Raw genomic sequence first — 25,251 nt, 5'->3', positions numbered from 1 at the left:
AGAGTTTGCCATGTGTTTAGCTATGCTCTGAAAATGGAAAGTTGAATAGAATCTTGACCTGTGGAATTTGTATTTTAGTATTGGTTGGGGGTGGGGTGATGGTGGATAAACAAGACCTAATGATATAGTATGGTAAGGAATGTGCCTGTGGTATAGTGAAAGTGAAAGTTGCTCAGTCATGTCTGACTCTTTGTGACCCCATGGACTGTAGCCTGCCAGACTCCTCTGTCCATTGGATTATCCAGACAATAACACTGAAGTGGGTAGCTGTTCTGTTCTCCAGGGGATCTTTCCAACCCAGGGATCGAACCCAGGTCTCCTGCATTGCAGGCAGATTCTTTACCCTCTGAGCCACCAGGAAAGCCCATGGTATAGAGGGAGGAGGAATTATTTCCTCCTGGGAAAATAGAAGAAGACTTGCTGAGAAGATAACATTTGATGGGCCTTGAGGATTGAATATGAAGATGTCAGAGAATGGAGGAGAGGGAGGGAGGTATGCCGGGCCGGGGCACCTGTGTGAGCAAAGGTGTGGTGGTGACAGCCTGTTTGGAGTGCTCAGAACACAGTGCTCAGGAAAAGGAGATGGAGCTACAAAGGTGGAAGAAGCAGATGATACAAAGGCTCTAACTGTCACCTAGAGAGCTTGGCCTTTGTCTTATTGGCAGTGAGGAGTCAACATGGGATGTAAAGGAGGGGAATGATATGATCAAGTGTGTTTGGACAGAAGGAAGCCTTGGCAGCAGTGTCGAAGATGGCTGCTTTCTCTCCTGGAATGACCCCTTGTCTTCTCCATCCGGCTGGACCATTCATATTTAAAGGTTCAGCTCAAGTGTCACCCCCTTCAGAGCCTTCTCTGATCTCCTCCATCTGGAACACCATGGAACCCTATAAAATGTGTTTCATAGCACCCCCAAACACCCAGTGGCACATTTCTTTCCTGGTTAACCTGAGGGTTGTGAGGATTGGCCTCCTATCCACACATCCCTGTGTGGTCAGCACCTGGCACTGTCTGCGGCATTTCCTAATTGCTCACTAAAAATTTTATTGTTGAATAAATGAGCATAAGCATCCACTGTCTTTATATTTGCTGAAGCTGGTTATGCATAAAAAGTACTATCGACTGAATGCTTACTCTTTGTGAGATAATTGTGATCTCACTTTATTCTCACACAAAACTATTTGCAATAGTGAGAATAATGTTTCTTTTCCTTCTACTGCTACTACTACTATTATTACTACTACTACTGAAATTTCTTGCATGACTCTTACTATGTGCCAGACACTGAAGTGATTTACATATACTAACTCAATTCTCATGGCAACCTGCTGGTGTAGGTGCTAGTCCCTATACCCACCCACCTCCCTTTTTTTTTTTTTTTTTTTACAAATAAGGAAGCTGAGACACAATGTGTTGAGGTAACCTGATAGTCAGTGGTGAATTAGGATTTGGGCCCAAGCAGTCTGGCTCTAAGAATCTGTGTGCTTTCCATTGTTTAGATTATGTCCAGGACTTGCCTGGCAGTCCAGTAGTTAAGACTCCACACTTACACTGTAGGGGGCATGGATTCGATCCCTGGCTGGGGAACTAAGATCCCATGTGCCACGTCCATATGATAGGTCTAAAGCAGTTAGGAGGGTTTAGGTTATTCAGTTATAAATGTCAGGACAAAGAACTAACTCCATGTCTATCTGGCTCCAAAGTCCTAAGACTTTAGATTCCTGCTCTGTTTTATATTAAATATAATATGAGTGTTCACCAGGGTTATCACTAGGACATTCAGAAAACTGAATTTCTGCAGAGTTAAACAAAGCATGATAGGGAGAAGTCTGATTCCTAGAGGGTTTAGAAGTAGGGGAGGCTAGAGAAACCCAGGGTGGGTGGATTGAGTGTCTATAAGAAACAGGAAGTCAGAATTGCTTCAGTCTATGGACGGAGGAGCCTGGTGGGCTGCAGTCCATGGGGTCGCTAAGAGTCGGGCACGACTGAGCGACTTCATTTCACTGTTCACTTTCATTCATTGGAGAAGGAAATGGCAGCCCACTCCAGTGTTCTTGTCTGGAGAATCCCAGGGACGGGGGAGCCTGGTGGGCTGCCGTCTATGGGGTCCCACAGAGTCGGACACGACTGAAGCGACTTAGCAGTAGCAGCAGGAAGTTTCTAGACTGAGACATTGTATCTGAAATCAGATTTTAAGACCTTCAAGCTAGGAAACATCTAGTAGCTTAATAGATCTTTTGTGTGTGTTTTGGGCTGGGAGGTGGGGGGTGGTCATTTTTTGAAGCACTTAAAATCAGAAAAGAATGTACTAGTAATCTCTCTGAATCCTGAAAGATTTTCTTTACTAAAGAAGCCTGAAATTGGAAATCATGTTCTTTAGAAATCCCTTTGTGTCCAAACACAGTTCAATTTTCGTGTGCTTTAGCTAATGATTAAATATCTCCCCTTCACCCTTCAGTTCCTTCCCCCTTTTCCAAGCAATTTAATCTTAGCCATTCATATATATTGTTTAGTTAGTCATGGCAACCATGTCCTTTGGTAGGCAAGTGAGCAACTAAATTTAGACACAGTATTGACAGTTTGGCTGTATTAGCCAAAATTTCTAACATAAGTTTTGAGTGATCTACATGGATGGCCAATATCCTTAGAATTGATGATGCTACAACCAAATGGAAAAGTTTCTTTAGCAGGCTAGATTGGTATTGCTTTGTCTTTCAAATGCATTTGTAAGGAAAACATAAGAGGTGACAATGCAGCTCATTTGGTTTCATTTAAGGTAGTTGTTGAAAAAATAATACAGAGGGGAAGAAATTCCTTTGGAAGAAAAGGATTTTTCAGGAGAAATGTGGATGTGAGAATTTCAATATCAAGCTTCCTTTTATTTTCCTGTGTAAAGAAACAAGTACGTAACTATTAAAATCCCATTTTCAAATATTAACTTATAAATGACAGTCCATGGTAATGAAAACTTCATATAAATGCATCTAAACTGTCACTCTAAGTTTTCTCTAAGGTTTGATGGTGTTGTGTAATTTAAAATATGTGATCTTAACTGTAATTCAAGTGAAAGGATATTTACAAGTTTAACATTGTCAATGAATATATAACATTGGAAGTCTTACTTCCTGCTTTTTAAGCCATCAGAGATTATTCAACCATGTTTCAAATCTTAAAAAATAGTATGTAAAAAAATTCATTAAAAAAATTCAGGCAAATTACTTACTGCTCTTGAATTCTAGCTTGATGTCTCTTCAGTTCATCAGGGCAAGCTCGTCCACTCTCTACAGGTTAATAGCTGCTTTTACATCCTGAATGTTTAGCTGCCCAAGGAAAATGCTCACAGTTCCCTTTAGGAAATGAGAAAATGCTTCAGAGAAAATGACATGACATTTTTTATTTTACATGTGCATTAAATTTTCATCATGCTGCCGACCAGGCCTCAAGAAGCAGGATTGATTGCCCCTTAGCTCCAGCAAATTTTCCCCAGTATCTTCTCATTGTTATAAAAAACTATTGACTCCATACAGAACATTTTATTCTAGATCTCACTTGGACCTATTTAGTCTGTAAATTCATGGGCACGTCAGACAACATACAAGCTTTAATAATGTAAAAATACTATGGAATAACCCTAAATGTAAACTGTAATAGCATCTCCATTTATATGAAGTGCTCGGAATAGGCAAATCCACAGAGATGGGAAGTAGAGGAGTGGTTGCCACGGGCTGGGAATAAAGGCGGGGGATGGGGAGTAACCGCTTAGGTTTCCTTCTGAGATGATGAGAATTGTTTGGATCTAGATAGTGGTGATGGCTGCACAGCACTGTGAAGATTAAATGCCACTAAAATGTATAGTTTAAAATGCTTTATTTATGTTATGTGAATTGTATGTCCATTTAAAAAATGTAGTAACATCAAATTAGGAGGACTGGCAGTGATACTTGGTAAGGCAAAGGGGTACTTAACAAGGAGGTTGAAGTCACATGCCTGTTTTTGCTCTGTGCCTCAGCCTCTTCCTTTAAAAACAGCCAAGTAATTAGACATCACCTGGAGAAAAGGAAGCAGACACATCGTGTGAGCTATAAAATGGGGACACCCCCTCCAAGATACTGCTGCTAAGTCGCTTCAGTCGTGTCCAACTCTGTGCAACCCCATAGACGGCAGCCCACCAGGCTCCCCCATCCCTGGGATTCTCCAGGCAAGAACACTGGAGTGAGTACTTGATGGCAAAACATTGGACCATATTTCCTGGGATCCTTTCTTACTCTGATGTTTCTCACACATTTTCTAGTGGTGTCCCACTTGCTCTTTGATTCTAAGACCTGAGTCTTGGAATCCTGAGGTGGTCATAGCTGATTAAAACACAAAGCAAAGAAGCTTTAAAAGCCTAGCTCCTTCCTAGAAGATACTGGAATGGGTGGGTAACCTTTCCCTGGTTGTGGATGGATTCTTAACCAGCTGAGCCACAAGGGAAGCCCAAGAATACTGGAGTGGGTAGCCTATCCAGTCTTCAGGGGATCTTCCCAACCCAGGAATTGAACCAGGGTCTCCTGCATTGCAGGCGGGTTCTTTACCAACTAAGCTATCAGGGAAGCCCAATCCTATTCTCAGGGGTTACCATAAATGTCACCATCAGCGTCTATGAAGCTCCTCCACTTGTATATTTAATTTCAACCTGTTGCGTGACTGAATCTCTTCCTTGCACTTACTCCAGCTAGTGATTTGAGGACATCTATTTGCGGGTTTTTGTTGTTGTTGCTTTGGGTTTTTTTTTCAAACTGTCTCCTCTAGGTCAACCTCACAGTGGCGTGGATGAATGTTTACATATATTCCTGAGTGCCTGCTTAGGTCCAAAGACTGATTGAAGTGCTGGAGAAACAATGATTAACTCAAGAAGTTGTAAAAATAGCAAAGCAAACTCAAAAGAGATTAGAAAGAAGAAAATAATAAAGGCTAGATATAAATTGAAAACCAAACAAAAAAAAGAGGTGGTAAAAAAATGAACAGTGGACTCTAAAACTCCAATAAAATGGACAAATCTATAGCAAGACAAATCAAGAAAGAAAGAAAAAGTGCAAATAAACAGCAAAAGTGAGACAGCAAAAGGGATCACATTCACAGATATAAAAGAGATCAAAATCACAAGAAAAATACTGTGGTCAATTTTATGCCCCTACATTTGAAAACATATATTGTACCAAACACAGATTTGGTTGCTATATCTGTGTTGCTGCTGCTGCTGCTGCTGCTGCGTCGCTTCAGTCGTGTCTGACTCTGTGCGACCCCATAGACAGCAGCCCACCAGGCCCCGCTGTCCCTGGGATTCTCCAGGCAAGAACACTGGAGTGGGTTGCCATTTCCTCCTCCAATGCATGAGAGTGAAAAGTGAAAGTGAAGTTGCTCAGTCGTGTCTGACTCTTAGCGACCCCATGGACTGCAGCCTACCAGGCTCCTCCGTCCATGGGATTTTCCAGGTAAGAGTACTGGAGTGGGTTGCCATTGCCTTCTCTGATATCTGTGTTATGATATGTTATAAAATGCTATGCTCTGTTTTGATATGATGTGGTATGGTATCATATACCTATTGGTATGTGATGATAACCCTAACATCTCAGTGACTTAAACATAACAGAAGTTTCTTTCTTGCTCATGCTGTAGCTCCACTGTGCATGTGGGTGGGGACCTGTCTGATGCAGTGATTTAGAGATCTAGGCTGATGGAGGATGAAACTCCTCTACATGTACCTCTAGGGTCCTCACAGCTGGAGAATCTAGCACTTGCAATCAAGAGTTTCTTCATGTGCGGCTGGCTTGGAGATGTGCTACTCAGATTTCCCTTCAAGAGAGAACTTGCTATGAGGGTTGAAGTTGGTTGACAGTCTCCAGCTCTTGGCATCTTCGAGATCTGCTGCTGTGGTCAAGCTGAGGTCAAGATCTCTCTGGACAGCTTCCAGCCCAGCAGGGATCCTAGGACTTGGCCGTCTCTGCCCAGCATGGGCCTACCCTCGCAGCCAATCTACACAATCTGTTGCCCTGGCTAAGACTTTCTCAGAGCTGCACCAGTCTGAGCTTCTTCCTGCCCAGTCCTCCATAGAGACCTCTCTTCTTATTCTCCCCATGGATGACAGACCTGAGAATGCAGCCTGAAAGGCTTTCCCTGCCTACTTCTGATCCTTCTTCCCTATATCTTTCAGGTGTTTCCTGCAATAAATCTCTTGCACTCCTAACTCCCAGGAGACCAGAATTCATAGAGTCTCTAAGTCATATTTTGTATGACTTGTACTCCCATTTCATTGGCTAAAGCTAATCACATGTCTAATCCCATCTTCAAGGGTGTAGGGCATCTAATCCAGAAGACAACTAGATATTTGTAACATCTATGACAACTACTGATTAAGCAGCTATTAATTATCTCTCCCTTTTTTTGCCAGCAGAGCCCCCGTTTTGTTCAGGTATCTATCCTGCACTTTCTGTCATAACTCAGGGGCAAACTATAACTTACCAGAGCCAACGATTAATGTCCTATTTATCTTCCTAGGGATCAGGAAAGGGATGTGTGACTGATTCTGGCCAGTGAAATGGAGTGAAATTGCTCTGGGTACCTCCTGGCTTTACAAAGGGATGCAAAGAGGGGAAAGCCCTCTTTGCTGGGGGGGAGCGAGTTATGACAAAGCCCCCTCTTTGTTGCTGAGTATTTCTGTGTGTGGCTGAGCTACTCAGAGCTAAGGCAGCCATCTTGCAATTGGTCAATAGGGAAAAAGAAAAATAACAAAAATAAAACTCAGGTGTCCAGCTCTTTATGGAAGACAAATCATGAAAACTGAGACTGACTGAGCTCTGTGTTCTCCTTGTTTTCTCTTTCTTGTCAGATCCATTTCAGTCACACACCTTTTCTCTCTTCTCACCACATCAGTTCTTGTTTAAAGAATGAAAACAACAGCTAAATGGTGTGATTTAAAACTGGCACAGAGAAAGAAGCTAAAATTGACCAGTCAGGAAATGAGGCATGCATTAATGATTTTCTTTTGACTCATTGCTTTTTGAAAACATCCAAATGTGGTTAGCCATTGTCCAGGAAATAAAATAAATTCCTAAAAAGGATAAAGGAGACACTAGACTTACTCTTTCACTTCACGTTAGGGAGAGGACTGACACTTATGGGGCACTTACTGTATGCCTGACATTTTATTAGGAAATTTTCATGTATTGTATCATGAAATGATTTTTCATTGCCCTTGGAATAAAATCATAACTTCTTCTTAAGCCCACCTACCCAGTGTGATATGGCCTACCTCTTCAGCTAACTACCGCCATCTCAGCTCTAGCTCAGCTGTCCTGGCCTTTGTTGTTGTTGTTTATGAAGCATACCAGCTTGTTCTTGCCTCAGGACTCTTGCACGTCCCATTCCCTCTGCCTAGAATGCGCTTTCCCTTATCTTCACACATCTGATTTCTTCCCATCAATCAGACTTCAGCTAAAATAGCCTTTCTTCAGAGGGTTTTGGGCTTCCCCAGTAGCTCAGTGGTAAAGAATCCACCTGCCAATGCAGAAGATGTGGGTTCAATTCTTGGGTTGGGAAGATCCCCTAGAGAAGGACATGGCAACCCAGCTCCAGTATTCTTGCCTGGGAAATCATTGACAGAGGAGTCTGGCAGGCTATAGTCCATGGGGTTGGAAAAGAGTCAGATGTGACTGAGCTACTAAATAACAACAACAGCAACAGAGGGGCCTTCCTTGACCATCCAGCCTAACACAGCCCTCCCCCTCAGGCATCTATTTTAGTTTCCTGCTTTATTTTTTTCCGATTGCACTCAGAGTATCTGAAATTATTTTTTATTTGATTTTGATCCATCTCCTTTAATTAGATTTTTCCTCTATATCTTGTTCACTGCTGTATCTCAAGCATTTAGAAGAGTGGCTGGCACTAATGAGACACTCGATAGTGTTTGTTGAAAGAATAGACAGCATACTCTATAACCTTATAAGGCAGAGGACATATGATTAACAAGCATCAATGTCCTCCAGTTAAAGACCACTAGGAACATCCTGGTAGTTGAACAAGTTGAGTTTATCATTCATCACAGTGACAGAGAATGCACATCATGGGGAACAGAGTATTAGAAAAAGATTGAAAAGATCTGGGTTCAAGTTAGGTGATTTTGGTTGGGATTTAAGGAAGCAGGATTTTTTTCCTGGATTGGATATTGTCAGGAAGCATGGACAATTCTATGATGGGATATTCTTAATGAATGTCACCGACAAGGCAAGAAGACTAGAATGGTGCTAAAACTATAACTGGTAATAATAATAATAATAAAGTAACAGTCAAAAAAGTATTAGTCAGGTTTGGGTGGTGTCTTTGTGGTTTGCCAGTGAATTTGTGTTTGTTATATTTAGACAAGATTACTGAGTGATCTTTTTGGTCTTACTTCCTCATAGTTATCGAGCAACCATCACTGATATTGGTTTCTATGCAACTGTCTTTAATCAGAGAAGGTGAAGACCTAGCTGTGAATGTCAGATCATTTACTGGATTCCAGGGTCTGTTTTCCTCTTTCTGATGAGTGTTCTAGGGCTCCAGTGTCATATGGTGAAGAAATAAGTTAAGAGTGTTTCTTCTGGCTGTTTGATAATCCCCCACCTTTCTTCCTCATCATTTCTGTATTTGTATGGAAGTAACCACTGAATCAAGATGGTGGAGGCCAATGTAGAAAAGCAGTGCTTCTAAATGCCAAACAGCTCAAAAATGCATCATTTGCTCAAGAGTTTATATCATTTCAGCATGAGCCCAGGTATATCTAACTTTTAAAGGGGGCATGGTGTATCTTTTGTAACCTGAACAATAGGACTACCTAGTCTTCACTATTGGAGAAGGCAATGGCACCCCACTCCAGTACTCTTGCCTGGAAAATCCCATGGACGGAGGAGCCTGGTGGGCTACAGTCCAGGGGGTCGCTAAGAGTCGGACACGACTGAGCGACTTCACTTTCACTTTTCACTTTCATGCATTGGAGAAGGAAATGGCAACCCACTCCAGTGTTCTTGCCTGGAGAGTCCCAGGGACGGGGGAGCCTGATGCCTGCCGTCTATGGGGTCACACAGAGTCGGACACGACTGAAGCGACTTAGCAACAGTAGCAGTCTTCACTATTGTTCCAAAGATCATGTACAACCATCCACTGGGCCTTGGTTCGAGTTCAAGGTTTCCTCAAAACACAACTGTATGGTTTTTAGGAAGGTCTTTTACCAGTATCCCAGCACCCTCTGGGTTTCCTGTATTCCTCTGTTAGCATCCCTGCTATTTTTTAATTATGTTGCTTATAATCTATCTGCCTGGTTAAACTTTCTCCCATATGTTTGTAACCCTGGACCTTAATTTTAACAAGGGACTTGGCACAGGTTAGGTTCTCTATAAATATTAAATGGATTTAAAATGGAGATTTAATTCCTGGCTTGAATTTACCTCACACAACATTTATTGAGTCTGTCCAATGAGCCAGGAAGACATTTTGATAAATCAGATGTCCTTACTTTCAGGGAGTTAGCACTCACTTATAATAGATTTAAGAAAAAGAAGAGCTGTCATTTATTTAGGGTCAGGTACTATGTTAGGTGCTTTGCATGTGTCTGAATAATTATTGCCATTTTACTGGTAAAACAACCGATAAGTTGTGGGTTAAGTAATTTTGCTAAAGTCACACAGCTACTAAGTGGTGGAGCAAGGATTTTAACTCAGATAGTCTGGTTTCTTTTGCCTTCAATCCTTGCCAGCATCAGTCTTTTCCAATGAGTTGGCTCTTCGAATCAGGTGGCCAAAGTATTGGAGCAAAAGGAGAAGAGGGTGACAGAGGATGAGATGGTTAGAACATGAATTTGAGCTAACTCTAGGAGATAGTGGAGGACAGAGGAGCCTGGTGTGCTGCAGTCCATAGGGCTGCAAAGAGTTGAATGTGACTTAGTGAGTGAACAAAAGCCTGACTCCAGTAATACTTTCCCAACAATTAGGCTGAAAGATGCCACATAAATTCACAGTTCTGTCATTAAATCAGAGTTCAAGTTGATCTGGGGTGGCCTTGGCTTGCAATAGCTTGAAATAGGATCTCAGTTCTTTGACCAGAGATTGAAGCCAGGTCCAGACAGTGAGAGTGCAGAATCTTAGTCACGAGACCAAGAGGGTCAGTGGCTAAGTCCTGGTTCTTCTGCTTTGGAGAAACGAATTTCAACAAAGAGTTGGAAGTAGCGAAACAAGTGTTTTTTTAGGAGGAAAAAAGTATATCATGGATAGACATACACAGGTGGGCTCAAAGAGAGTCGTGCACCTTTGTGGGCATACTTCGTTGCTCAATGGTGTCCAGCCCTTTGCAACTTCATGACCTGTAGCCCTCCAGGCTCCTCTGTCCATAGGATTCTCCAGGCAAGAATACTGGAGTGGGCTGCCATTCCTTTCTCCAGGGGATCTTCCTGACCCAGGGATGGAACCCAGGTCTCCTGCATTGCAGGCCAATTCTTTACTGTCTGAGCTATCATGGAAGCCTTTCCGGTAGCTTCAGTCACTTATTTGAGGCAGTTCTTCTGAGTTTCCTCTGGTCAACCACCTTGCTTTGCCTGGCTCTGAATGCATATTTGGTATAATTTAGGGCCCTCCCCCTCTTGTATGCAAGCATCTTTTGGCTAAGATGGATTCCAGTGCAAGGGTTTCTGGGAAGTTGATGGAGTATATTATAGTCCAGCAACTCCTCCCTTCTCTGACTTCTGAGGAACCTTTCTGTGTACGTGCAGTTTGGGGGATCTCCTTGATCTTAAGAATGAGAAATATGTATGTAGTCTCTTTATCTTCTATCCATGCAGGACTGGGCTCCTGTCATTGTCTTCATCTTGGAGCATCTGCCCACAGGGGACAGATGTCAGCTGCTCAGCCTGAAGCCCGTTTATCTCTTGCATCAAGGTTCTGGATCCAGGTTTTTCAAAATTGCAGCAGATACTTAAAGTCTAGTAGGTTAATATGACCAACATAGGGAAGACTTTATGTTCCTGTTACTGGCCAGTGTGGATGGGGGAGCAGAGTTGTATTGGCTTTCTGTTAAAGCAGAAATGGATTTCTGTTTATAGAAATATTATATATTTGGGGGAGGGGAGCGCCCTTTTGCTCAAAACAGGTGTTCCCCGCCACTTCCTCCACCGACCCCCTCCCGTCTCTCGCCCCCCCTCCCCCCCGCCCTCTCCCAAAACACACATCCTGTAGTAGGGAGGGGAAGCGGGGAAAGAGAAGAAAAGCCAAAGAGGATGTGAAGGGCCGCCAGGTGGGCATCCTCCACTGCCCTGCCTCACCCTCCAGCCTGCGCCGGCCACACCCCTCAGCCCCGCCCTCACCCCCAAACCCACTTTAAACTCCCGCCCCCTCTTAACGACGACCAATGTCCGGCCGGGGAGCCCTCAGGAGGCTGAGGATTGGCCGGCTCCGCGGTTGCCGAGGTGACGGGTGGGTCCGGCGGGGTCCCTGAGCCGGGTGCTGCGGGGGCGAGGATTGCCCGGCAGTTTCCGCCCCGGCCGGCCCAGGCCTGCAACGCCCAGGTTTGCGCTCCTGGGTAGCTAGAGGGGGTGGTCCCCGAGAGCCCCTCGAACCCATAAGTCCCCCGCCGGCCTCCGGCTCGGGGCGCGCCGCCCTCCGCCTTCGTCTCCGCCCCCAGGATCTGCGGCTGCCAGCTCCCGAGCGTGGCTTCCCCGGCCGGCGGCGCGATGGGCTGCGGGAACTCCACCGCCGCCAGCGCGGGCGCGGGCCAAGGTGAGCGCGGCGGGCGGCTGGGGGCGCGGGGACCGCGACTCGGGGGCGGTGGGGAGCTCTGCAGGGCTGACCGCCTCTGCGGGAGAGGCCAGGAGAGAGGCGGCGAGAAGGAAGGGCGCGGGGACCCGGGGCAGGGAGGGCGTGCAGCCCCCTCTCCCCGTCCCCGATTTCGGGACAGGAGCCGAGCGTCCGGTTTAGGACAGACTGAAAACAGGGCATTTCCCCTCCCTCTGCGGGGGCGGTCACGCCTGGAAGAGGAGAACCTGCAGGGCGATCCTGCGGAGGGAGCGCGGGGAGCCCTGGTGGCGGGGCTCCCCTGCAGCGGGTAGTCCCGGCACTCTCCTAGGAGAGAGGTTTCCTAGTCGTGGCTAGCGTCTGCTCCCTCTTTTCTCGCACTCGCTTCCGCAGGCCTCGGGCCCCAGCCCCTCGCAACCCCGAGTCTGCACCTGGAAAAGTGCAGCAGAACGATTCAGGACTTTTTTTAGGGGGAGGGAAGGTGCTAGTGGGTTGAGAACTGCAAACAGGGCGCTAAAAATTCATCTGAGTCTGTCTTGATGTTTAAGACCGGCTGGGCTGTTAAGATTCCTCTGAGAAGCTGCAGTATCGAGGATGCTTTAGAATATGTGTGACAGAGCTTTAATATTAGCAGTGATCTGTTCATATGTTTTTCATTAAAAAAAAAAAAAAATTGAAACCTCTTTTTACACTTCTTCATTGTGTTGATTGGCCGGGGAAGTCGTCTAGATTCCCCCTAGTCAGCCAGGCGTTGTATCAAGTGACTTATTCCAAAACTCAACCGTTCTCTTTGACTCAGCTAGTGTCTACTGATTTAAGAGTCTGGGTCTGTTTTGAGTTATACAGTATCTGCTGACCTATTTTGGTGTCTTTTGGATACAGAACTCATATCTCCTCCAATTGAGATCAATCAGACGCCACATCCCATCCCAACCAGCAAATGGGAAGGGCGCTCTGATGCTGCAGTGTTCCAAGGCGGGAGTGAATGCCCGCTCAATGACTTTGTGACCTTGGGCCTGTCACTTCCCTTGATCCAGACCTCCTGGAAGATGTAGTTTAAAATTCAAGCCTTTCCAGTTTATTTATTTTAAAGTTTATTTTGATGTTCATCTATGGGATCAGATGTGGGAATCTGCTCATTTAATTGGCGAAGTTTGTTATTCCTCTCTGGCTGTCAGTGACCAGACATACGGAATATTTTAGGAGAAGGCACTAAAATATGTGGGATTCTAGTCCCAAAGCTGTGAATGAAGCCAGGTAATGATTCATTGAAAAGTTTATCTCTTACAGGTCATCTTTACCATCTCGAATTAAATTCCCAATCTTGTGACAGGCAGAGAGCTCCTGGGGAACAAACCCTTTTAATTCTTGTAACAGAGTCAAAGGTAGTTAGCTTAATTAGTGCCTTAGCATAAGGACAGGAGTCTCACTTGAGAGTGGCCAGAGAGCTCTGTGTGGAAACCTGGAACCATGTCAAGACCACATTCTGCACCAGGAATTACAATTTACTCTTTAACAACTGAGGTTGAACTGCGTGGGTCCACTTATACATGGATTTTTTTTCAATAGTAAATGCTGTAGTACTACATGCTCTTCAGTCATTTAAATCCAGGGGTGTGGGACTGCGGATATGGAGGGCTGACCATGAATTATACTCAGATTTTCCACTCTATGGAGGGTTGGTGCCCCTAATTCCTGTGTTATTCAAGGATTGAATGTATATCTGTCAACCTAACATGCACTGTGTCCCTATGCCTTCCACTGCATGTGTACCTTACTTTTAAAAAGGTTAAAAACCATTACCTTTAGTTTGGTACTTTTTCCATGTTATCATAAAAAGAAAGAAAGAAAAGAAATCGTAGGAAGGATTTGTAACCCATTTGCTTTAAAGTAGAGCTAGCTTACTTCAGGGTGTGTTGTCTCCCTGTCAGGGAATCGAACCCTAGTCTCCTGCATGACAGGCAGGGATACTTACTACTATCCTAATGAGAAGGGTTTCCCTGGTAGCTCAGTAGGTAAAGATTCTGCTTGCAAAATCTAGGAGATCTAGGTTTGACCCCTGGGTGGAGAAGATCCTCTGGAGAAGGAAATGACAACCCACTCCAGTATTCTTGCCTGGAAAATCCCATGGACAGAGGAGCCTGGCAGGCTACAGTCCATGGGGTACAAGAGTCGGCCGCGATTTAGTGACTAAACCACCACCACCAGCTTACTTCATTTATATTTTTGTTTGTTAATGAACTGCCTGTCAGGTTTGGAGATAGAGGGAGGTTTTCCATTGCTAAACCAGGACGATGATAAGTGAGCTCTGCAATGGTGAGGTAAGAAATAGAGACAACATGATTCTCTTTACAAATATTTGGTTGACCTTTATTCCCCCAATGAGCACATTCCTTTTTATGTAAAGGGAGATACAGTTATATTGAAAAAAACCACTCTGAGTGCATGTCTTCTGGATGAGTAGCCTCACTTTTATTCACAAAGGACAGCTCCTGTAAGAGCATGCTGTTCTCTCCTCAAGCTCGCTCTTTGCTAAAAATTACTGTATGTTCAGAGAAGAGGAAAATAGCGAGGGCAGAGTATAAAACACGAAGGAGAAGAAAACATGAGTTGGGAGTTATTGCGTCACCTCTTTGATGACTCTGCCCTTGTTTCTGAGAAGTCATCCCCCAAACATTTCTCTGCTGGTGAGTCCGGGTGCCTAGCCTCGGGCTTTGGTCATCATTATTTCGAAATTTTCTGTCAGTTGATGTAACACCTTAGGTTCAGAAAGGAAATGCATCAAGAGGAAAGATGGAAGGGTAAGAGAATTAAACCACAGTGCAAAGGTTTCTTTCAATTGTGAACTTTGGCATCAGCATTAAATACGCTATTGCCCAAGCTGCAAATGCATGTCACTGAACCCAAGTAAAATGAAATGCATTAAATTGGTGTTGTCTCCACCCTTACAGTGCAAAACTTCTGAAATGTCCCAGGAATCTTACACTTCAATAGTCATTTTTAAGCTTTTCAGCCAAAAAAAAAAAAAAAAAAAAGAGAAAGATGGTGGGCAGGTGCTGAACTTGAATGTGGAGAGTGAGGCTCAAGCTTGACATTGGCACTGTGCTGGCTGCCACTGTGGGCATTTCACTTTACTTTTTTGAGCAACAGAATAGCACTCTACTGTAATTACTATATAGAAGTGGAGTAATACCACGTTGAAGGTGAAATGGTGTTCCCTGAATATTTTTCTATAAGAACACAGCAAATCTGCTTTCAGAGGATACATTAGCACTTTATAATAAGGACCCCCAACCTGAAATCGCCATTGTAAGCCCTGTCTTACTCCCTAAGTAGTTCAGGTAAAACCAGATAATTGTTTCTTTTCCCTGGGCTATCTGGACAACAGCTTTTCTTGGCTTTTGGCTGGTGAAATTGGTGTATAAGACAAATTGATATTTAATAGTGTGCTTCAGTAAATTTGATTCTGTATGTCCAATACATGGAGAAACTAAAATGCAGTATACAGTGATCAAACAGCCAGAAGGAATCTGCTCATACAGACCCTAGATAATTTAGGTCAGATTTCCTTTGCAGTAGATTTCTAAGTGTAAGCTAGTACATGGTCCACCTCTGTGTGCAAAGTTTCGTACTCCGTTAGGGAATTTTAGGGCAAGGGTGGGGCAGCCAGCAAGGGATGACTGTAGAATGAAATCAAGCTTTCCCCTTCTTGAGAAATTGGTTGTTGAAGTAGGAAGATTCACCATTTGAGAACACCTGCAAAGCAAAGTGTAGTCAAATATACAGTGAGCATCCAAATGCCCAAGAGATGTGGAATAAATCATAGTTTATTCAGAGAAGTCTTCAGGGAGGAGTCAAAGTATCCATGCTATCAGGGTAGAAGGGGACACGAGAACCACTTTGATTATACGAGTGCAGTCCCCATCTGATGTGTTAGCACCATCACTGTCTCAATGTAGGAATTTGATTTTTTCCAACCTAGAACTATACAGGACTTCTTTTTTCCATTCAGTGACAATTCAATACGTTTTCCCCGCATAGTGTAGAGTCTAGACTCTAAACTTTAGAGGAACGTCTGGGTTTAAGAGCCCGTCTTTTAAACATTGAAGTATTGTTAATTTACAACATTGTGTTAATTTCTGCTATATAGCAAAGAGATTGGTATATATAGTTTTAAAATATTCTCTTGGTTTATCATAGGGTATTGAATATAGTTCCCTGTGCTATGCAGTCAAATCGTGTTCTTTTTCCATCCCATGTATAGTAGTTTGCATCTGCTAACCCCAGACTCGCAGTCCATCTCTCCCTCATCCCCTCTCGCTCTTAGCAACCACAAGTCTGTTCTCTGTGTCTGTGAGTCTGTTTCTGTTTCGTAGACACGTTCATTTGTGTAATACTTTAGATTCCACAGTGATATCGTGTAATATCTATCTTACTTTGATAGATAAAAAGAGTCCATTTTGAAAGGGTTTCATTTGCTACAGGGCAGGGAGCTGTTGCTTTCTCTGTGTTTTTCTTTGCTCTCCGTCTCCACCACTCTCTCGATCAGCAACCAGATTCTCTATTCCCTTGTTTTTCCTTGAATATAGTCCTTAATTAGGCGGAGACATGAACACCCCTGCATTTGAGCTGATGAACCATAGCAGGTCAGTCATTTCCTGTGTCTAGTCATACATGTAGATTGTTGCCTGAGTCTGTAATGTAAACCAGGAAATCCTATTTTATGTGAACCAGAAAAATCCCTTCAAAGTTTGGATGGTTCCAAATGTGTACAAGAGCCTGGTTCAGTGTAGACTATTTTGCAGGCTGTGAAAAATATTTGCAGCAGCAGAGTCATTTCAGAAGTATCCTGCTCCTGGTACTTGACTGAATTGTTGAGTTGCTTTTTCTACCAGAGATGTGTAAGTGGCAGCTATCTGACCATAACTTAGTTTATTACTAGACTCTTTCTATAGTGGTTCTTCTATTTTATTCTATTTTATCATTGTACCCAGGGAGTTACTATAATTCTTTTGGGTCCAGTTACTTAGGTTAGTTATCACCTTATCCTCTATTAGATACATAATCACATTTTCTTCTGTTGCTGTAGCTATGTAGTCCAGCCTTCATCGACATCTGTAGATGGTTTCAGTCAGTTCAGTTCAGTCACTCAGTCATGTCTGACTCTTTGTGACCTTATGAACTGCAGCACGCCAGGCTTCCCTGTCCATCACCAACCCCTGGAGTTTCAAACTTATGTCCATTGAGTCAGTGATACCATCCAACCATCTCATCCTCTGTCGTCCTTTTCTCCTTCTGCCTTCAATCTTTCCCAGCATCAGGGTCTTTATCAGTGAATCAGTTCTTTACATCAGGTGGCCAAAGTATTGTAGCTTCAGCTTCAGCATCAGTCCTTCCAATGAATATTCAGGACTGATTTCCTTTAGGAGTGACTGGTTTGATCTCCTTGTAGTCCTAGGGACTCTCAAGAGTCTTCTCCAACACCACAGTTCAAAAGCATCAATTCTTTGGTGCTCAGCTTTCTTTATAGTCCAACTCTCACATCCATACATGACTACTGGAATGGTTTGGTAGTTCTGAAATTCAGCCACTGTGCTCAGCATTAGTCCAGGCTGTGTAGTGGTAATAATATAAAATTTTGCTGATATCATCAAAGAAGTCATTAATATCTTATGTGCTTCTTACCCCCAGCTCACTTAGGCACCCCCCCCCCCCAGCCAATCTGTCTTTCTATTCTTTAAATATGCTCCACTCATTCTTGTTCTCTGTCTATTTGAAATACTCTTTCCTGGAGAGCTGATATTTTGTTTATTTATTGTCATTTTTGTTCCCCTTCCCCAAAGGTAAGCTTCATGAGAGTCTTGTCACAGCTGGACGCTCAGCCTGAAGACCAATATTCAGTCTTTCAGTGGAATTTTTTGGGTCTTAAAAATTTTTTTGTTGAATGGATAAATATATTGGGGAAACAAAAAAGATATAAAATTAAGTCCTAACTTGTTGTAGGCACTCTCTGACTGATATAGCACTAGATGAATGAAATAAAACCTTAAGCAACCAGGGAAGCCTGCTGGAAGAGGTGGGACTTGATTTGACTTTGCAGAATAGGTAGGATTTGGATAAGCAGAGAATGGAAGGGAGGGCACTTTTGGAGCAGTATGAAAACACAGGGACAGAAACGGGCTCGGTGCATTTCAGGGCAGTGAGAAGTCTGTCCTGACTGGGTCAGTAGTTCACATTGGTTGCAGAGTGTTGGAAGTAAGAACCGTCAGGATGGGAGTTGGGGAGGACAGAGAGGCAAGAAGGCCTCAGAACTGAGAGGAGGCTCGGGAGCCCAAAGACCCCAGTTCAGATCCTGCTTTCATCATTTATCAGCTGCATAACCTGGACAACTTGCTGAAACGGTCTATATCTTAGTTTCCTCAGCTGTAGAATGGAAGAGTAGTTATAGAACCTACTCAAGATTAAATGAGTTAATATATATAAAGTGCTTAGAGCACTGCCTTATTGTCTAAGTACTTAATGTGCTATTATTAATACAGGGAAAGACTGTCATAGACTGGTATAGAAGGAAGGAGCCAGCAGTAGAGTGATGTAATTTAAGGCTGTTGTCAGGAGTCCGTGAGGTAAGAGGGTTGTTGGTGAATGATGGAGGCATTGACATCAAGGACCCCTGGAAGCCAGTTAGGCTGAGGACCGGCTATATGTGAGGGAGGTAGGAAGTGGAAGTGAAGCTGCTCAGTTGTGTCCAACTCTGTGACCCTTTGGACTGAAGGCTATCAGGCTTCTCCGTCCATGGGATTTTCCAGGCAACAGTACTGGAGTGGGGTGCCATTGCCTTCCCCAGGGGATCTTCCCAACTCAGGGTCAAACCCAGGTCTCCCGCATTGCGGGCAGATGCTTTACCATCTGAGCCACCAGGGAAGCCTGAGGGAGGTAGTGGGAGGGAGAAATGAAAATGTACCCAAACTGTTAAAGCCTAGGAGACAGGTGGCACTAGTGGGAAAGAATCTGCCCACAATGAGGGAGACCTGGGTTCGATTCCTGAGTTGGGAAGATCCCCTGTAAGAGGGCATGGCAACCCACTCCAGTATTCTTGCCTGGAGAATCCCATGGACATAGGAGCCTAGTAGGCTCCAGTCCATGGGGCTGCAGAGTTGGATACAACTGAAGCGACTTAGCACAGCAGCAAGAGACTGGAAGGAGCTGCTACTCCCTTAAAGGGAAGGCTGGAGGATGCAGGTGACCCATTATCCTCTTGGATGGACTGCATTTGACGTGATGTGAATGACAAGATGTGTGGAAACACCTCTGCGCAGACAATTATCTCTGGCATGAAAGGATTAGAAGGTTCACTTGTTCCAGCCCCCCAGGATCCATGTTGCAGCCATGTGACTGGTTCATGAAGGTGACCCAAGAGAGTTATTCAACTCTGCCATGAGCCTCTTACAGCTCAATAGAGACATAGCTTAAATTACAGCAGCTAAATGTCAATGCATTGCCCTATGTCTGTACTTATACAGCTGTGTTTATTAATTTTTATCTACTGAAAGCATGGTATTCAGCAAGGGCAACCTGTAAGCAAAGAGGTTTTCTCTTAAGAACATCCACGTTCATTAACATGATTTTATTTGCAACAACATGGGTTGGACCTAGAGGATATTAAGCTAAGTGAAATAAGTCAGACAGAAAAAGACAAATACTGTGTGTTTTCACTTATATGTGGAATCTAAAAAATGACACAAACAAATCACTATAATGAAACAAAAACAGACTCACAGGTACAGAGAGCAAACTAGTGGTTGCCTGGTAGTGAGGGGGGCTTATGGGTGAAATAGGTGAAGGTATTAAGAGGTGTGTGTGTGCCAAGTTGCTTCAGTCGTGTCCAGCTCTTTGCGACCCTATAGACTATAGTCTGCCAGGCTCTTCTGTCCATGGAATTCTCCAGGCAAGAATACTGGAATGGGTTGCCATGTTCTCCTCCAGGGGATCTTCCTGACCCAGGGATCGAACTGGTGTCTCGTACGGCTTTTGCATTGCAGGCAGATTCTTTATCGCTGAGCCACAGGGAAAGCTCCATTATTAAGAGGTATAAGCTACCAATTATACAATAAGTAAGTCTTATGGATGCAAGTCAGCACAAGGAAAATAGTCAATAATGTTTTAATAACTTTGGTGCATAATCTATAAAAATGTTGAATCTTATGTTGTACCTGAAATTAACGTAACATCATAAGTCAACTATACTTTAAAAAATTTACCTTTTTAGAATACACTGATCTGAAATTTTTTCTCCACTATTGAAGAAATGACTTATGATTCTGTGTCTCTTATTGGCTTATTGAAAAATAGACATTGCTGTAGATGAACTAAAGAGCTGTTGTTCTACTTCTTTTGGCCAATTGAGCTGATGACATAGTTTTAGAACTATTATGGGTCAGAGGAGACATAGCAAGCTGTCAAAATTAGAGGGAGCTTTGTTTTTTTTTCTACAGTTATATTTATACAATTCTCAGAGAGACATTTTTCTTTCATAAAACAAATAAAGAGTAAAACGTTCCTGCATGTTTTTATTATTTCCTATAAGAGCCATAATCATTTATGTTTCTGATTAAAAGAAGAGTGATTTGTGCATCTTCAGTGCCTTTTAGAAATTCTTCATGTGCATAATTTTATTTTCTGGTGTATGTGTTTAAGTTATCACTACTCAGTCTGAACAAAGAGATACAATTTGCTATGTAATTTAGCGATTCATTTGTTTGTGAACAGTTCCAGTATGTTACATCAGCGCTATGAAGTGCATAGAGAATAGGGATGAAAAAGGCATTAATAGAGTGTTTTTTCAAATGTACATATGTATGTGACCTTTCTTTTAAAAGAGGTAAATATTTTCTTTTTGTTAAAATTTGGCATGTGTAAGAAAATTCATAAAAATAAATATATGACTCTGAACCATATTGAAAATGTACTGGGCAGTACAGGGCAATCTTTTAAAGTTATAAGACTTATTAGATTGCCAATAAACATCTGTCTATAGGAACAAAGATGTTACAAATATCTGCTTAATATCACTGAACTGATGTATATTGCAGCTGGCTTTATCATGCACTAGGAGTAAAATTTTGTCTGTGTTTGCAGAATATGTGACATGTCATATTAAATTTAATTTTTCCTCAATATTAATTTTGCTATGTATTTTTTTTCAAAAGGGAATTTCTGCTTTTGGAGAGGTGGAGGAGCACAGGAATGAGAAGTGTATTGGGTTGAATGGTGACCTCTAAAAAAGATACGTTCTCATCCTAATTTGGAATGTGTGAATATCGTCTTGTTCGGAAAAAGAGTCTTTGCCAGTATAATTAAGGATTTTGAGATGAGGACACCATCTTAGATTATTTGGATAGGCTCTAAATCCTAGATGATGAAGCGTCTTTGGAAGAGGTAGACAAGAAGAAGACAGATATGGAGAGGAGGTGATGTGAGGACAGGGGTAGAACAGAGAAAGTACTATCTGGCCACCAGCCACAGAGTGCCAAGGAAGACCCACTGTCCCGTGATGCTAAGAGGCCTGGACCGTGTTCTTCCTGCAATCTCTGCAGGGTGTCGGGACCTCCTGACACCTTGATGTTGTACTTCTGGCCTCCAGAACTCCGAGAGCACGTATCTCTGTTGTCTTAAGGCATTTAGCTTGTGGTGATTTGTTACAGCATTCCTGCGGAACTAACACAGAAGACATTTTTGTAATTATTCCTGGAATGGGATATAATCAGAAAATCAGAAAATGAAGAGTTTACAAACAATACCTGCGGTGTGAATAATCATTTGCTGAAGCAGATACAGCACCGTTCAGTCTTGGTGTGATTCATACAGCATTTCAAAGCTGTTCAGAGCCTCAGTTATTTATGGGGGTGCCCAATTTCTATAAAATGTGAAGGTTATCTGAGAGGTTTTTCCTTCCCGAATGCCATCTGCCTCTCCAGTTCTCTGACACCATCCAGTTCAATTCTGATGCTCCTATGTGTAGTTATTGTCTATCATCGTAGGTTTGAGGGCTGAGTTGCCTGAGATGGTCTCACTTCAGACATCAGTATCAAGTATTGGGTCCCCAGCTTACTTGTACTGCTGTCTGACTTGATAGCAAATTTGGGGGTTCTCACATCCCCCCTCCTCAGACCTGACAGTTTGCTAGTATGACTCAGGAAGGTACTTTCCTTACTGGATTAAACGTACTAGTTTATATAAAGGACACAAATGAACAGCCAGATGGAGAGGTACAGAGGTCATGTTAAGAGTCTCAGGCATAGGGGTCTCTGTCCCCATAGAATTGGGGTGCACACCCTCCTGGCACATGGATGTTCAACTCAGAAACTTTCTGAACCCTGTCCTTTTAGTGGTTTTTATGGAGGTTTCAATGGCAGCCCACTCCAGTACTTTTGTTTGGAAAATCCCATGGATGGAGGAGCCTGGTGGGCTGCAGTCCACGGGGTCGCGAAGAGTCGGACACAACTAAGCGACTTCACTTTCACTTTTCACTTTCATGCAGTGGAGAAGGAAATGGCAACCCACTCCAGTGTTCTTGCCTGGAGAATCCCAGGGACAGCGGAGCCTGGTGGGCTGCCGTCTATGGGGTCGCACAGAGTCGGACACGACTGAAGCGACTTAGCAGCAGCAGCAGCAGCATGGAGGTTTCATTACATAGGCCTGATTGATCAAATCATTGGCCACTGGCGATTAACTTGATCTCCAGCCCCTCTCTTTTTCCAAGAGGACAGGGAGTGGGGTTGAAAGTTCCAAGCTTCTAATCAAGCCTTGGGTTTTCTGGTAGCTCCCATCCTGAAGCTACCTGGGGTCCTGCCAAGAGTCACCTCATTGGAAGAAACAGGCTCCTATCACCCTTATCTCTCAGGAAGTTCCAAGGGTTTTAGAAGCTCTGTGCCAGGAAGAGGGAATGAAGACCAAATATCTTTCTATGATTCGTCAATATCAGATTAATTTTTTTTAATGTTTGAATAAATTGCATTTGCTGTGCATTTTTAAGTGACTGAGACTCTTGGCTTTGGGACTCATGAATACAATTTTAAAATCTTTTGACGAAAGTAAAAGGTGTAGACTTTGGTGGCAGTCTGGTGGTTGAGTGCACGCTTGCACCGCAGGGGGTGTGGGGGTCAATCCTTGGCTGGGGAATCCTGCATGCCTCACAGTGCAGGCACTTCCCACCAAAAAAATATATATGTATACACAATCACGGTGAAATGAGGCAATATTGTGAACAACAATCTTCTAAGTGTTAAAGAAACAGTTGTATTCAGAAGGAAGTGTTTGTCACTAGAACTGAATAGGATACTTTTCTGAGAGCAAACCTTCCCCTCCCACTTCCCTTTTTTAGGAAGATATTTAAAATTATAATGATCAATAATATAATTTTGGAAAATAGTCATTAAATCTTTTGACTCACAAAAATTCTAATTTAGGTCTATAGATTTTGTGGTGCTTCTATCCCACAAGAAACATGGTTACCTGCCTTCCCTTGTGTTAATGTACCATAGCTATGTTTAAACAGTAGAGAGGCATTTTGGCAGGAAATGAAGTGGTACCAACAGGGAAAAATGTTCTACCCCAGGGGCCTTGAAAGAAGTAGCTATACCACTATAAATATTTGTTTAATAAATGATGAATCTCATGAATCATAAACACAACTTAAAGCAAATGGGATTTTGCTGCTATTTGAATTGTTCTAGTCAAAGTATGGGAGAAGGCAATGGCACCCCACTCCAGTAGTCTTGCCTGGAAAATCCCATGGACAGAGGAGCCTGGTAGGCTGCAGTCCATGGGGTTGCGAAGAGTTGGACACGACTGAGCGACTTCACTTTCACTTTTCACTTTCATGCATTGGAGAAGGAAATGGCAACCCACTCCAGTGTTCTTGCCTGGAGAATCCCAGGGACAGGGGAGCCTGCTGGGCTGCCGTCTATGGGGTCGCACAGAGTCAGACACGACTGAAGCAACTTAGCAGCAGCAGCAGTCAAAGTATCTTTTGCATAAATTATCGAGAGAAGAACTCTCCATCTGGTTAACTGTAATCAATGTCTAGATGAAATATGATTAAAATGTTGCACTGAGGGTAACCAGAATTTTTCTTCTCTTTCTAGTAATTTTATGATTTTATACTTCTGCAAAACAAAGATATTTCATATTTTATATACCTAGAAATTCTGATATTTTTGCTGGGAGTTTCAACAATTACAAATTTTGTTTTTCTTTTTCTCTGAGAAGTTGTATGTCAGGGAGTCATGTTCTACCTGCGCTGGTTATAAGCTTATCATTAATCCCTTGCGCCTGTGAAGGTGTATGCTTTCTTCCCTTTTAGAAAGATGAATGTACATTATAATCATATCTATAGGCTTGATGTCTATACATCAAGTCAGTGTTTCTGACTTCTTGGCCTCCGCACCACTGCAGTTGTTAAATAGATGGTGCCCTTTAAGAGAGGTACATTTGTGAACATAACAAATGGCCTGCTGATTTCCTTCTGGAAGGTAACACCTGGCATCTGCCTTGGGCCTGCTGGGAAGTTAGATGGTGAACCCAGCAGGAAAGAGGCCGTGGGGGCGCCGGAGTCAAGGTGAAGTGGATGCAGGGTTTCTGGTGACTGATGAAAACAGGTGCTGAGGAGACAACATGTGACTGTTTTGAAATGAATTTCACTCACACACTTATTGCGGTTTGTCTTTTCCGGTGCCTTTGTCAGCCCAGGATTAGAAGCTGAAGCAGAGGGATCTAGGGACTGTCAAATAAAATACTGGAGCAGGAGTTTTACCTGGCTCTTCTGCCTTCCAGTTCCATGCTGTTGTTTCCCTACCATCCTGCTGCTGTCTGTCAGATGCAGTGAGGTGGCTTCTGTCCTCTCTGCCCTCCCCTTCATCTCTAACGGCTCAGCGCTCGTGACCCTCACATCATGACCGCCGTCTTCTTTCTGTATGACGTCCCAGAATCCATTCTGATGCCTTCTGCTCTCTCCTACCCTGAACACTGCAACCCCCAATCATTCCCCATCTTTTTCCATGAAAATGAAACTAAGAAAACGAGGATATTTATTTTCTTTTTAGACTTTCTCCCAGATTCTCATGCTTGTTTTGATTCTGAAATTAAATGTCCATTTTTATGGGTTTTTGGTGGCACTAAATCTTTTGTTTATTTTTTCCTGTTGAACTCTCCACTGTTATTATGTTTAAGATTTTTTTAAATTTTAGGATTTTTTTTTTTTTTGGTTTTATGATCTCAGATTCCAAAGCCATTTTTATTTATATAATCTTAGTGAGAGTTGTGAAACAGAAATATTACTCTCCCCTGAGTAAAGACTCTTAAGTTTGTTACAAAGTTCAGGTTTGGTCAAAACCTTTAAAGAATTTATTTGAGACATAGTCTTTTTAAAATTCATTTTAAAATCATTGTATTTATTTTTTG

General features: G+C 43.0%; 1 protein-coding gene across 4 annotated transcripts in view; it reads left to right on the top strand.

Annotated features, from left to right (window-relative positions):
- The first annotated feature begins 11,413 nt into the window (after positions 1-11,413).
- Positions 11,414-25,251, top strand: part of C1H12orf75 (chromosome 1 C12orf75 homolog) — a 46,567-nt gene continuing 32,729 nt past the window's right edge. For 2 of the 4 annotated variants that reach the window (XR_008709355.1, XM_055566197.1), the window contains exon 1: positions 11,414-11,778. Coding sequence is in view for 2 of the 4 variants with exons in the window: in XM_055566197.1 (XP_055422172.1) it covers positions 11,733-11,778 (46 nt within the window). In the remaining 2 variants the exon portion in view is untranslated. The remainder of the gene's footprint in view (positions 11,779-25,251) is intronic. The other 2 variants (XR_008709356.1, XM_055566198.1) reach the window with 2 other exon arrangements.

This window comes from Bubalus kerabau, chromosome 1 (assembly GCF_029407905.1).
Source record: "Bubalus kerabau isolate K-KA32 ecotype Philippines breed swamp buffalo chromosome 1, PCC_UOA_SB_1v2, whole genome shotgun sequence".
Taxonomy (NCBI): Eukaryota; Metazoa; Chordata; class Mammalia; order Artiodactyla; family Bovidae; genus Bubalus; species Bubalus kerabau.
The sequence above is the reverse complement of the archived record's forward strand: the minus strand, read 5'-3'. Positions and strand labels throughout refer to the sequence as shown.